Source organism: Pristis pectinata, chromosome 6 (assembly GCF_009764475.1).
Source record: "Pristis pectinata isolate sPriPec2 chromosome 6, sPriPec2.1.pri, whole genome shotgun sequence".
NCBI lineage: Eukaryota > Metazoa > Chordata > Chondrichthyes > Rhinopristiformes > Pristidae > Pristis > Pristis pectinata.
The window spans coordinates 58688878-58702271 of NC_067410.1; the positions used below are offsets into that span (position 1 = coordinate 58688878).

General features: G+C 47.9%; 1 protein-coding gene across 1 annotated transcript in view; it reads left to right on the forward strand.

The window, feature by feature from the left end:
• The window catches only part of LOC127571830 (unconventional myosin-VIIa-like), a 109869-nt gene that overhangs the window by 35683 nt on the left and 60792 nt on the right, over positions 1-13394 (forward strand). Inside the window, exons 12-18 of the mRNA XM_052018577.1 lie at positions 78-288; positions 2053-2188; positions 4185-4345; positions 4962-5099; positions 5693-5851; positions 10276-10368; positions 12151-12245. Of these exons, the coding sequence (XP_051874537.1) occupies positions 78-288; positions 2053-2188; positions 4185-4345; positions 4962-5099; positions 5693-5851; positions 10276-10368; positions 12151-12245 (993 nt within the window). The remainder of the gene's footprint in view (positions 1-77; positions 289-2052; positions 2189-4184; positions 4346-4961; positions 5100-5692; positions 5852-10275; positions 10369-12150; positions 12246-13394) is intronic.

Sequence of the window (13394 nt, forward strand, 5' to 3'; positions counted from 1 at the left end):
TGCTGTATTATCAGACTCTTGCTGTGGTCCTGTGTTACTGCTGACACACTTCTTCATTTGATGTCCACTCTTTCCAGTTTCGAGCAGCTGTGCATTAACTTTGCCAATGAGCAGTTACAGCAGTTCTTTGTGAGAAACCTCTTCAAGGAGGAACAGGCAGAATACCTAAAGGAGAACATCGACTGGGAACACATCGATTTTGTTGATAACCAAAAGGCACTGGATGTTCTCAGCTTCAAACCAATGAACATCATCTCACTCATTGATGAAGAAAGCAAGTTGCTAAAGGTAAGGTGTCTTGTGCCCTTGAGTTTTTATTGGTCATTCACTCATGGGATTCCAAATCAAGTCAAGTTGATTTTATTGCATTGTGCACCAGTGAGGTACAGGTACAAAGAGAAATTTGCTTACGGCAGCATCACATCATGTAGATTCAGGCAACACGCAGGACATAAATTATACACCACAGTGAAGAAAAAAGACTGTGCAAAGCAAGACATTAGTGCAAAACACAATTAGATTTGAATAGCAAAGCCAATATTTAATGCAGTCCCAAATTGCCCTGCCTTGAACACCGCAGTCATTGTGGCGAAGTTGTTTCCAGTCCCCTCTTGGATAAGGAGTTCTAGGATTTAGACCCAGTGATGATGAAGGAACAGCAAAGTATTTCCAAGTGTGTGAGGGGAATCTGCAGGTGGTGACATTCACGTGAGTTGGTTTGACTTGATGTGTGCCTGATAAAGTAACCTAGGCAAGAGGTTCAGTGGTTTTTGTAGACAGTGCACACTGCAGCCCGGTGTGGTGAGTGTTGAGGGTGGTGAATGGAATGCCAATCGAGTGAGTCATTTGTCCTGGACTCAAGGAGGCTGCACTCATGGAGAATTTTCCATCACACTCCTGACCTGTGGCTTGGAGATGATGCAAAGGCCTTGGGGTGTCAGGACGTAAGTCATTCTGAGCTGCTCTTGTAGCCATGGGATTTATGTACAGTGACTAAGCAGTTAGGTCTTTGGTCAGTGCACCTTGTGGATGTTGACGGAGGGGTCAGTGAGAATAACTCTGCTGAGCGTCAGGGGGGAGAGGATTTGACTGTCCCTTGTTGAGGGTCATTGCTTGACATTAGTCAGGTCATGGTTGAAGGCAGTCTTCTGCCGTTTGGACCTTAGGATGAGACCGAGGTGGATGAGAGTGGTTGCAAACGCTCTTGCTCTCTCGCGCTCTTTCTCTCTCCTTCTCTCCCTCCCCCTGTCTCTCTCTCCTCCTCCCTTTCCCTCTCCCTCTCACTCTCTCTCTCCCCCCTCTCTCCCGTACTCTCCACCTTTCTCCCCTTCTCTCTGTCTTCTACTCTCTCTCTTTCTCCTCTTTCCTTTCTCTCTCCCTCTTCCTTTCCTCCCTCTCTCCCTCTCACCCACCCGTTATTAATACCAGTGTGCATCAATGATATTTTCTCCTGTGTCACCTATGATCTGCCCCAGTGGATAAGATTCTGACCTCTGAGTCCAAGGACTGTGGGTTTGCTGTCCTGATCCAGAGACTGCACACAAAATTTAAGTTGTTCGACTGTAGTACTGAGAGGGTGCTGCTCAGTTAGAAGTGCTGTCAGGTAGATGAGAGATAAACAGAAGCCCCTATTTTAGGCAATTGTAATATCTCCAACTGGAACTGGAATTGGTTTATTATTGTCACATGTACTAAGGTACAGTGAATACAGATACAGTGCGCCATCCAGACAGATCATTCCATACATAAGTACATCGAGGTAGTACAAAGGAAAACAGAATGCAGAATATAGCATTCCAGTTACAGAGAAAGTGCATTGCATTATTGTAAGGAAATTATCCCTGGGTCTCGAATTGAATTTATGCTTCAATGAATATTGTTAAATAACAAATGATCTGGACACAATCATTGCTGCTTGTGGGATCTTGCTTTACACAAATTGGCTGTCATATTTTCTACTCTACATTGGTGTCTGTCCTTTGAAGCACCCTGGAGGGTCCTGTAGTTGTAAAAGTTGATATATTGATACATGTTGATCTTCCTTTTCCGCAGGGCACGGACAGGACAATGTTAAACAAGTTGAATAATCACCACAGCAACAGTAGAATCTACCTTCCTCCCAAGAGCTCCCACGATACCGAATTTGGCATTACGCACTTTGCTGGAGTGGTCTACTACAACTCAAACGGTACTGGCCTTATGATGCAGCAGCTACTGTGGACCTAGTTAGTGCAGAGATGGGAGATGTTCTGGTGGGGAGATATTCTGCAGTTACAAGAGTCAGAGGAGAAACTCACCAGTGTCCTTCAGGGAAATTGACCGCCTTCCCAGTCCCCACCTGGTCATATGTGACTCCAGTCCAATAGAGCTTGTCCATCGAAATGGCACTGTAAGCTGCTCAGTTCCTTTCTATAGGTGCCCACAGGTGAACATTAATTGGTGACGTCCACATCCTTTGGCTTTAAGTGACTTTAAGAAGACAGCAAGCAGCCAGACGTTTGGGTTTGATTCTCAGCATGTCAGGCTTGGACATGATGGTTTGGCACAGTGGTGAACTGCCCACCCTTGGCCAGCCTGCCCCTGTGTGACTCCCTCCCCAGTCACTATCTCCTACAGCGATCTGACAGCCTCTCCAGAGGTTCGTCAGGCCCATAACAGTTGACCTTGCCAGTGTCATCCGTACCCAGAGAACAAATAGTACGGGGTTCCTCCATTCTTGTGTCTGACGGGACCAAGGTTGAGCTGAACCTCCAGGTGTGTCTCCATTCCCTGATGGTCAAAACTCTACACTGATGAGGCTGGAGGGGCAATTAAGTGCCAGAAGCTCAAGCTCGTGTGGATGTGGGTGTGATATTGAAAAGCCTTAAGCTCTCACTGGCATGTCCTGAGGCAGTCCAAAGGAGATTCACCGGGGTAATTCCTGGGGTGAGAGGGTTGTCCTATCAGAGAGACTGGACAGTTTGGCTGTGTATTCCTTGGAGTTTAGAAGACTAAGGTAACCTTATTGAGACATATAATACACTAAGGGGGCTTGACGGGGTGGATGTTGACATTTTCACTAGTGGAAGGATCTCGACTGAAGGGACATAGTTAATAGGTTGATCATTTAAAACTGAGGTAGAAATTTCTTCTCTCCGAGGGCGGTGAGTCTCTGGAATCCTCTGCCCCCGAGGGTGGTGGAGGCCAGATCATTAGTCTGAGGTGAAGTTAGATAAATGTTTTGAAAGATCGAGGAATTGAGGGTGAAGGAGAACTGGCATGGATGAGGAGTTGAGGCTTGGGGCAGATCAGCCATGATCATATAGAATGTTGGGCAGGCTTGAGGGGCCGAGTGGCCTACTCCTGCTCCTGCGTTCTGGTGACACTCAGGTAGAAGTTGGCCATCCAACTTCCATTGTCCAAGCTGGGAAACCTGAACCCCAGCCCTGAAGAGGAGGGGGACCTGATGTGAACTTTGGGTAAGGAAGTTGACAGGTGGTGGCCCGGGTTGCAGCTGCTGGATGCTTGGGCCTATTTGAGCAGTGACACAGGGAATCCAGGGGCTACCTGTGGATGCCTGGATATGGTATCAGGAGGTGGATTTTCAAATCGGGATACAGTGCCAGTGCCTACCGAGGCTCCTGGGACTGGAGGGGAGACATTCCTGAGCTCTGGAACAGGAGACTTTCCAGTCTCCTGGGCTCCCTGAAGTCCAACAGTGGGAATGGGATGGACTGGTGAGAGCCTCCTGGGCCCTTTAATCATCGGGCAGATTTCCCAAGCTGTACTCCAGGTACAAAAGCCAGGGTCCCCTCCAAGTTCAGCCAGGGGTCCTCCCTGAGCTGGGTTAAGAAATGTTGGTGTCCTGAGCAGCAGGGGAAGGAAGCCTGGCCCTATCAGAGGCAGGTTACTGGGAGCCTGGGGTTCCCTGATCTGCAGCTGCAGCAGGTCTGACTGGGAGGACATCGTTCCTCTGGCAGTGGTGGTTACAATCCAACCAGAGCAGATCCTGCCCACTCCCCACCTCTAGAGCTGATCAGACCCTTTAGTGAAGTGAACAAGGGTGGAAGCAGAGTCGGCTCCACGTCCCGGAATGTCCGCACACTGACCAGACCTCACCCGGAGATCCGTCGGCCCAGTGCTGGGCACCTGCAGGTAGACAGTCCCAGCAGCTGAGATGCCTCACATCGTTTCTAAACCCGCAGGCTTCCTGGAGAAGAACAAGGATGATCTGAGTTCCAGCATCGTCCAGGTGGTGCAGTCTTCTGGCAACACTTTCCTCAAAAGTATCTTCCAGATCAGATCCGGGCCAGCTTCAGGGAGGAAGACCAATCACCTTCCCGTTCCCCATGGAGGATCTGTCAAGGTGCAGATTACAGTCGGTCAGCTCAACCCATTCCAGTTCTATTCTGGTACCGTCATCTCCCACCCTCTCCCTATGCTTTCCCATTCCCATTCCCAGTCTCCACCGTCTCCACTCTATCCCATTCCCAGAGTCCATCCACACCACTCTATCCCATTCCAAATTTCCCTCCCTCACCACGCCGTCCCATTCCCAGGTTGCTGTTTTCCAGTGTATTTTCCCTGAGGGGTTCTGTATCACTGGTGCAGGCTCCCACAGCCCGTTTCACTATTTCACTCCAGGCATACACTTCCCTTGCCTGGTCTGTCCACGGGCAACACCCGGAGGCTGCTGCAGTATTGAAGGGCCAGACCAGCCGGGTGAGATGTATCGTCTTAGCAACAACACTCCCTGGGCGTGTCATCACCTCATCGTGTCACGTCCTTCCATAAATTAACTCAACCTGGTCCTAAATACATAGACTCCAGCGGGGCTGTGGAGAGGCCGTCTGTGTCCATCCTCACTGCTGAGGCAGCTAAGGGAAGAAATGGTTCCCAGAGTTGTACTGAGCTTCCACGTGCACCAATGCATCACATTATTTTCCCGACCGTTTCAGAAATCCGGTGATATTTCCCTACAGGCGACCGACAGCCACAAGCGCCTGTCCACACTCTGCAGCCAGTTCAAACAGTCTCTGGACAATCTAATGAGAATTCTCAAAGCTTGTCAGCCCTTCTTCATTCGCTGCATCAAACCTAATGAATACAAGAAACCTCTGGTAAGGGGATAACGTGGGATGGCATGGGGGTGCGGGACCTCGGGAGTCTGGGTCGAGACCCAATATTGGGGGCCTCTGGAGTGATGTGTGCCCAGACTCTGCACAGGGACCCAGTGTCCAGATGTGGAGAGATGGGGTCCACGTGTCCAGATGTGGAGAGACGGGGTCTCTGGGTCCAGATGTGCGTTGTCTGGGCCTCTGTGTCCTGACAGGGTGATGGGTCATCCTTGTCCCAACATGGAGTACTGGATCTCTGCAACACTGGGACCGTGAATGACGGTCTGGGTCAATCTGGGATAGACTGGTGGTACATTGGGAATGGGATGGAATGGTGAGCGTAGAGACTGGGAATGGGACGGAATGGTGAGGGTGGAGATTGGGAATGGGATGGACTATGATGTTAGACGTTGGGAATGGGTGGAGTGGTCTTGCTCTGTCCTCCCACCTTCCTGTGCAGCAGTTGTCCTGACTCATGGTTCTCCCTTGTCATGTTGCCCAATCTCCTTTGATGCAGAGTCAGGACATTTCGATAATGAATTTCTCCTCCAGACCCTTGAGTGTGTTTTTTAATCTTCTGCTCCGATTCCTTCCAGCTGTTTGATCGGGAGTTGTGCACTAAACAGTTGCGATATTCTGGAATGAGGGAGACTATCCGTATCCGCAAGTCAGGTTATCCCATTCGCTTCACCTTCCCAGATTTTGTGCGAAGGTACAAGATTACACTGAGATCGGCACTGTGGCAGCGCACAGAGGTGAGCTGGGCAACTGATTGCCTGGATTTTCTAAACACTTTCCAATCGGAAGTTTTGTTGGAGTTGGATAGTGCGAGATAGATAATAATAGTCATAGCATTAGAGCACGGAAACAGGCCCTTCAGCCCAATTGGGCCATGTCAACCAAGATGCCCACCTAAGCTCGTCTCATTTGCCTGCACTTGGCCCATATCCCACTAAACTTTTCCTGTCCAAGAGCCTTTTAAATGTTGTCAATTTACTTGCCTTAACCACTTCCTCTGGCAGCTTGTTCTATATACGTACCACCCTTTGTGTAAAAAAAACCTGACCCTCAGGTTCCTATTAAATCTCTCCCTTCTCATGTTAAACCTATGCCCTCTAGTTCTTGATTCTCCAGCCCTGGAAAAAAGATAGTGTGTATTCACCTATCTGTGCCCCCTCATGATTCCTTACACCTCTATAATATCACTCCTCATTCTCTTACATTCCAATAGGTAGCCTTCCTGCTATTCATTGGAACATAGCCTCTCAGTCTCTCTCTATAACTCAAAGTCAAAGTCGAGGTTATTGTCATAAGCACAAGTACGTGTATGCACAGGTGCAATGAAAAGCTTACTTGCAGCAGCATCACAGGCACATAGCATCATATAAGCAACATTCACAAGAAAAACATAAATTAAACATAATCATGCACAATTGTTATGAGAAAGAACACAATAAAAACAAAAAAAACCAAAGTCTAATGTAGTACAAAGGGTTCAAGGTTGTCATAATGTTGCTAATCTGAGGTAGTGATTAGGGTTTTACTGGTTGGTTCAAGAACCAAATGGTTGAAGGGAAGTAACTGTTCTTGAACCTGGTGGTGTAGGACTTCAGGCTTCTGTACCTCCTGCCCGATGGTAGCTGTGAGAAGATGGCATAGCCTGGATGGCGGGGATCTTTGATGATAGATGTTGCCCTTTTTGAGACAGCGCCTCCTGTAGATACTACCGATGGTGGGGAGGGATGTGCCTGTGATGTATTGGGCTGAGTCCACTACCGTCTGCAGTTCTTACATTCCTGCTCATTTGAATTGCCGTACCAGACCATCATGCAACCAGTCAAGATGCTTTCAACAGTACAGCTGTAGATGTTTGTTAGAGTCTTCGGTGATATGCCGAACCTTCTTAACCTTCCAAGAAATGTATATTTCTTAGATAGCCCAGGTGTGTAACTAGAGTGTGTAAGGTGTGGGTCTTGCATGGAAAGGACTGGACCACGTTATGGGAAGGATTTCAGAGTGGAAGGAGGTGTTGGTGGTCACAATAAATTAGCCCCTGTGCAGGTGGACGGCAGGGAAATTGGGGGAGAGTTGGCAGGCATGTGAGAGAGGGTAGATTGCAGGGAGATGAGGAGGCATAAACTTGATGGGCAGAGTGGCCTCCTTCTATGTAATATGGGAAGTCGATTGCCAGGAATAAACAGATATCCCCATGGAAATCGAACACAGAGAGAAAATTATCATAAACTAGTCAGGCCAGATCTGTAAAGAACAGTGTGGTGTGGATAGTCCATCAGACAAGGAGCTTCCAGGGAGCAGGAGACCCAGAGTGTGGACCATTTCCCTGGGATGCCATCGCTGTGCAGCTGTGAGGGAGAAGGGCAAGTTGTCAAACAATACCAACCCGAGAGAAAGGGTGCCCAGCCGAGAGGGATGAGAGGCATAACAGAGAGGTACGATAGCACGGACTGTGTGAACAGTTCCTGAGGAACTTTGACCTACCTCTCCTACCTGGAGAACCTCCTGCAGTGAGAAACAGAGACAATGGTGATCCAGTCAGACTTCTAATACTGCGGAAAGGTTTGCGACATTGGGTAGATAAAAAGCATTTTTTTTCAATTAGTGAGTGTTGTTCATGGACACAGGCTGATAATTATCAGTGAATTAAGAACTGGTTTCTCACAGGTCTGTGGGAGGCTTGGGTACTTGCAGGAGCCAGACCTGGTGCCGTAATACTTTCTCATCGCCAGGCAGAGCCCTGAGCTGCACTGGTGCTGGAGGGGAGGACCACCCTTGCCAGGGGAACCAGTCTGACATTTGTAGCCCCCTAGTCCCTGGCATGGACCACTGGTTGGTGTGAGAACCAGTGGAAAAAGGTCCAGTGATGTAGAGAATCCCAGAACAAGGGCTGTTAGGCAAGGAATCTCTGACACGACTGCAGCTGCCCTGTAGACCTGTTAGTGACCTTAGTGCCTCTTCCTGCATGCATTTCTTCAATAACATTCCCCACCCTCCTCATCACCACACTCCTTCGACTTACCCATCATCACCAACCAAAGAGGACACCCTGCATGTAAATTAGGAGCAGGAGTAGGCCACTCGGCCCCTCAAGGCTGCTCCACCATTCCATATGGTTATAGCTCGTCTGACTGTAACATTAACCCCGCATTCCAACCTACCCCTGGTAACATTTCACCGCCTTGTTCATCGACCTCTGCCTGAATGTGTGTAATCAGTTGTTTTCAGGCTGACTGTCCACACTGTTGTGCTCCAAGTGCACACCCATTCACCCTCACAGACTGGTAATTAGTAATGGGCTTATTATTGTTGCATGTACCAAGATACAGAGAAAAACTTTGGTTTGCATGCCATCCATACAGATCACTCCAAACGTAAGGATGCCAAGGTAGTACAAAGGGAAAAGCAATAACAGAAGGCAGAATATTCTGTTGCATTTCATAGAACTTAGATTTAAAAGAGTAGAATGACTATAATAGAAGTAATGAGTAGATCTGCTGAGAGCAGCTTGCCACGAGTCGCCACGCTCTGGCACCATCTTGGTTTTTCCTTTCTGGAAGAACTCAGTTGGTTAGGCAGCATCCGCGGAGGAAAAGGGATGGTCGATGTTTCAGGTCGAGACCCGGCATCAGGACCTTCCTCTCTGCTACCCCGTGTTTTGATCTGTAATGGATCCTTTGAATCAGTGGCCTGGTGTTCTCATAAACAGACCACCATCACAGAGCCAGTGTTTGAAACCTGGGATGGGGCTCTTCAGGTTCTGAGTCTCACTCAGGGACTGACCTTTGATAGGAGGCTTCTGTGTCACGGGTGAATCATCCACAGGTCAGAGTTCAGGTGCATGACTTGAATAGGAAGAGTATGATCCCTTTTAAAGGGACAGTTTGATTCTACAGTAAGGTGAGATGGGTTGGTTTATTGCAGGATTAGGTCAAATGACAAGATATCTTCTTCATAAATACCTTGTGATCTGTTCTTCTTTGTGAAATTGTGTGTTACCACAGAAGTATTAATAGTGACGTGTGCTTTGTGTTGCATGAAAGTCGTAAGTTTGCCCAGTAGTTTGGCCTGTGGTTTATTCTTATGTCACACTTGTATCTTGCCCCGGCTAACCTCACTATCTCACATCCCCTTTCGTTTTATATCAGTTCAATTTCCACGTGTTCTGCTTCCTTCTCTGGTTCTGGCTGTGAAGCAGCGATACCTCTCTGCATTCAGTGGGAAGTTCAGTGCTGTGGGGCCTTTAACCAGCTTTATACAAGCAAGTAGCAACTCCCCACTGCTTCTATATTACAGGCCTGGCTTGTTAGAAAGATTGGAGTTTCTTCTATTTAACCTTCACTTTGCTGTTGGGTTGTACTATGATATGGCAAAATTTCCATCTGCCAGCGTCTTTCAGTTCACTCGTACCCAGATCCTCAGAGACAGCCAGCTTCCTGTCAAAGGTCAGTCCCCAAACAAAACTCAGAACCCAATAAGCAGATACAAGTAACACACGAGCTGCTGGAGGAACTCAGTGGGTCAGGCAGCATCTGTGGAGGGAAATGGAACAGTTGACGTTTCGGGTCGAGACCCTTCATTTGGACTGAAAGATAGAGGGGAGGTAGCCAGTATGAAGGGGTGACGGATAGGGGTGGAGCGAGAGTTGGCAGGCGATAGGTGGATCCTAGTGAGGAGGGTTGATAGGCAGATGGAGGAGGCGAGAGCGGGAATGGTGTCAGAGGCTGTGAGGTGATAAGTGGAGGTGACAAAGGGCTGAAGACGATGCAGTCTGATAGCAGAGGAAGGTGGAGCATGGATTCAGAAGAGGGAGGTAGGAAGGCAGATGGGAACAGTGGGGGAACAGGTGAGAGGAGTGTGTGGGCGATGGGCAGATGGAGTGGGCGGTAGTGGGGAAAGAAACAGGGTGATGGGGCTGGGGTGAATGTAGGAAGAACTTGATGGACCAGGAGGAGAGAGAGAAGGGACAGAGACAAGTATTCAGTCCCGGTGTAATGCACTAGCTCTACTCTGGTGTTCCCATTATATTGGTGCAGCCAAGCAGTATGTTGCTCGTTGCCATCAATACCTCAGTAGTGCATGCCATTGCCAGTGATGTCACCATTTTTATTGCGCTCTATTTCCCCAACAGAGACACAGTCCATTTCTCTATCTATAATTACAGGACAACGTCCACTTATTCTGCAAGCAGATCGCTGAGTCGGTGATTGGAATCGATAGAGATTGGAAGATTGGGAGGACAAAGATCTTCCTTAAGGTTGTATATACCTGGAGGACCTTCAGGCCATTAACAGGAACTGGGGCGAGCTGTTCTGTAGCTTACGTTTATCGCCAAGGGTGGCGAGAGAGGGAGGCCTTCAAACCTTATGATAGTCCCATATCCCTGCACCTGGAATTAGCTGTTCTGTCTGCCCAGTTGGCTGGGGTACAGTGCCACTCAGCCTAGGGAGATATGGGACAGAAACAGGCCTTCAGCCCACCAAGTCTGTGCTGAACACCAACTTCCTATTTATAGTAATCCAACATTAATCCCATTTTTTGTTCTCCCCACATTCCCGTTAACTTCCCCCAGGTTCTACCACTCACCACAATTTACAGTGGAGAATTAACCTTCCAACCTGCACGTCTTTGAGACGTGGGAGGAAAGCACACACAGTCGCGGGGAGAACATGCAAACTCCACAAGGTCAGGATTGAACCTGGGTCTCTGGCGCTGTGATGCAGCAGCTTTACCTGCTGCACCACTGTGGTGTTTGATTGGACTCACAGATTTTAACCCACATTAACCCATCCCAGCAACAGTGTCTTGTTTGTTGTATTGCCAAGTTTTGGTTCGGGCAGAGAGGTTTAGTTCACTCTGGGCATTTGGCTGGTAGATTGCCTGGTATAATAGGGAAGGGGACATGGAAACCTGGGGAATTCTATGGAGCTACCAGTCACTTGCTCTTCCTATCTCTGGGATCTCCTACTGAGTTGTAGGAGGAGTTTTATGGTTTCTGAAAGCCCTTCCATCCTCCAGTGCTGTGTGGATCATCTGTCCCTTCCCGCCTCCTTTGGTGATGGAACGGGAGCTATAGGTGCGAGCAAATTGTAAAGCACGTCCTGGGGCATTTGTTGAAAGGATTTTCTTTTTAATTTTTGTTATCAGACACTTTTCAAGGGAATTCCATGGACTGTTTGTTGGTACAAATTTATCTTCAGGGCAGGCAATACTGGCTTGCAATATGGGTATAGTGCTCTACAATCCTTATCTCCCCACTCAGCATTATCAGGGAATTGAGCTGTGGGAGGTCATGGGTGGCAAGGTCACTGGTGTTTAGTTGAAAGCATTGACACCAGGTGAAAAGCTCTGAAGGTATAAAATGCTAACAGTGTTATTGACACAAGGTAGTCAGAAATGGGAGTGACCATACCACAGAAACATTCACTGTTCTCGGCTCCATTTGCTTCGAATAAAACTTATCCGACATCGCTTGACTTGAAAATAGATGGCTAAACTGGACACAAAGAGAGTCTGAGATGTAACATGGTTTACTTCCCCAAAACCGCTGGGAACACTCAGCATCCGCGGAGAGAGAAACAGAATTAACATTTCAGGTTTAAGGTAAAACAGAAAATGCTGGAAACATTCAGCAAGTCAGGCAGCAACTGCAGAGAGAGAGAAACAAGCAGAATTAATACTTCAGGTCCAAGACCCTTTATAAGAACCATAAAGGAGAGAAAAACAAGATAGATTTGCAGAGAGGGTTAGGGAGGAATGGATAGGACAAAGGGAATATCTCTGAACGGGTGAGGCTGGGGTGCTGTGGAGATAAGTAGTAAAGAACCTTTAGATGATGGGTTAAGGGGTGGTGAGAATACAAATAGGAAAAGTTTGAAACATCTTTGGAAATGACCAGCACGTCAAACTGTGCTGATGCATTGCCAGAATCCTTGAATTCATTCACACTGTTGAGAGGACCCTGCTGTGTGTCCAGTACCTTCCCTACCCTGCATCTCCCTGTGCCCTACACTCACCAAATGTCTTGCCTGCCTTTCAGGAGTGCGACCACCTGACCTTGGAACTTGAGCGAGACAGAATCTTGACAGCTAAGGTCCTAATGATTCAGAAAGTCATGCGTGGTTTCAAAGACAGGTAAGTCCCCCCAGTGCACTCCTGTCTGGGACCATCCCAAATACAACCACTGCTCCAGTTATAAATATATGAATATTATCTGCACATTAACAGTCATCATGCCCCTGTGTTGAGCAGCAAGCAACCCAAGGACCACTATAAGACAAGCTATCATTCAGCACCTGAAGTGTTTGTGTGGTCTCATCAAATGTATGCATGTAACTGGATGTTCATAAACTGCACTTAATGCAGACGCCTGGGTCAAGTGCAGGGGTTGTGTCCCATGTCAGAGGTTAAATCCAGGTTGTGTTGAGAGTATGGATCATGGGATTATGTTTAGTTTCAGAGGCTGGATCACCTGATTATGTTCAGAGTCTAAGAATTCTGTTGGGATTCAAAATTCAAATATCACATAACTGTTTGGTGTTCAGGGTCAGAGGTTGGATTGTGTTCAGGGTCAGAAGTGCGATTTTGTTGAAGGTCAGAGGTGGGATTGTGTTCACGATGATGGATACTGGGTCAATATTGCGTAACAGTGATGGAATGGTTCTATTAATGACCTCCTACAAAATGAGATCTTTAGCTGTTGGGAATATTTAATGATTCACCCAGTGAATGACAATCCACATTAAGAAATTGTACAAGTTATTCAGTTATAGAACTGGCCCAGATTCATTCTCTGTTACAGATGGCCAACACACAATAAATTGCCAGTCCTTTCCAGTTCCCATCCCAATGGAGTGTAATCCCAATGGTCCACCTTGCTGAGCAGCTGGGAATGAGTTGGTTGGTGATCCCCTCTGACTGACCACCATTGATGACTTTTCCCATTCTGCGATGTGCAGAGAGTGCTGTAGACCATCTTACTGCCCTCACTGACCAGAAACAAATGTTTGTGACTGATCTCCCCAGCGGAGAGTGTCCTGTGTGGTTCATTCTCCCTCTCTGACCAGTCATGGTTTGTACAGCCATTTCCCCCTTTGGTACACAAGTGCAAAGTGACCATGGCAGTCATGTTGACCAGTAGCATGGCCAGGATAATTCTCTCCCCATCTCCTCACTGACCGGAGGATAATGGACTGGACAGTACCTCCCTCCTTCCTGTCCAGCAGAGAGTGGTCAGGTCAATCCTTTCCCTCTTTGCTGACAAACACAGAGTTACCTGGACAG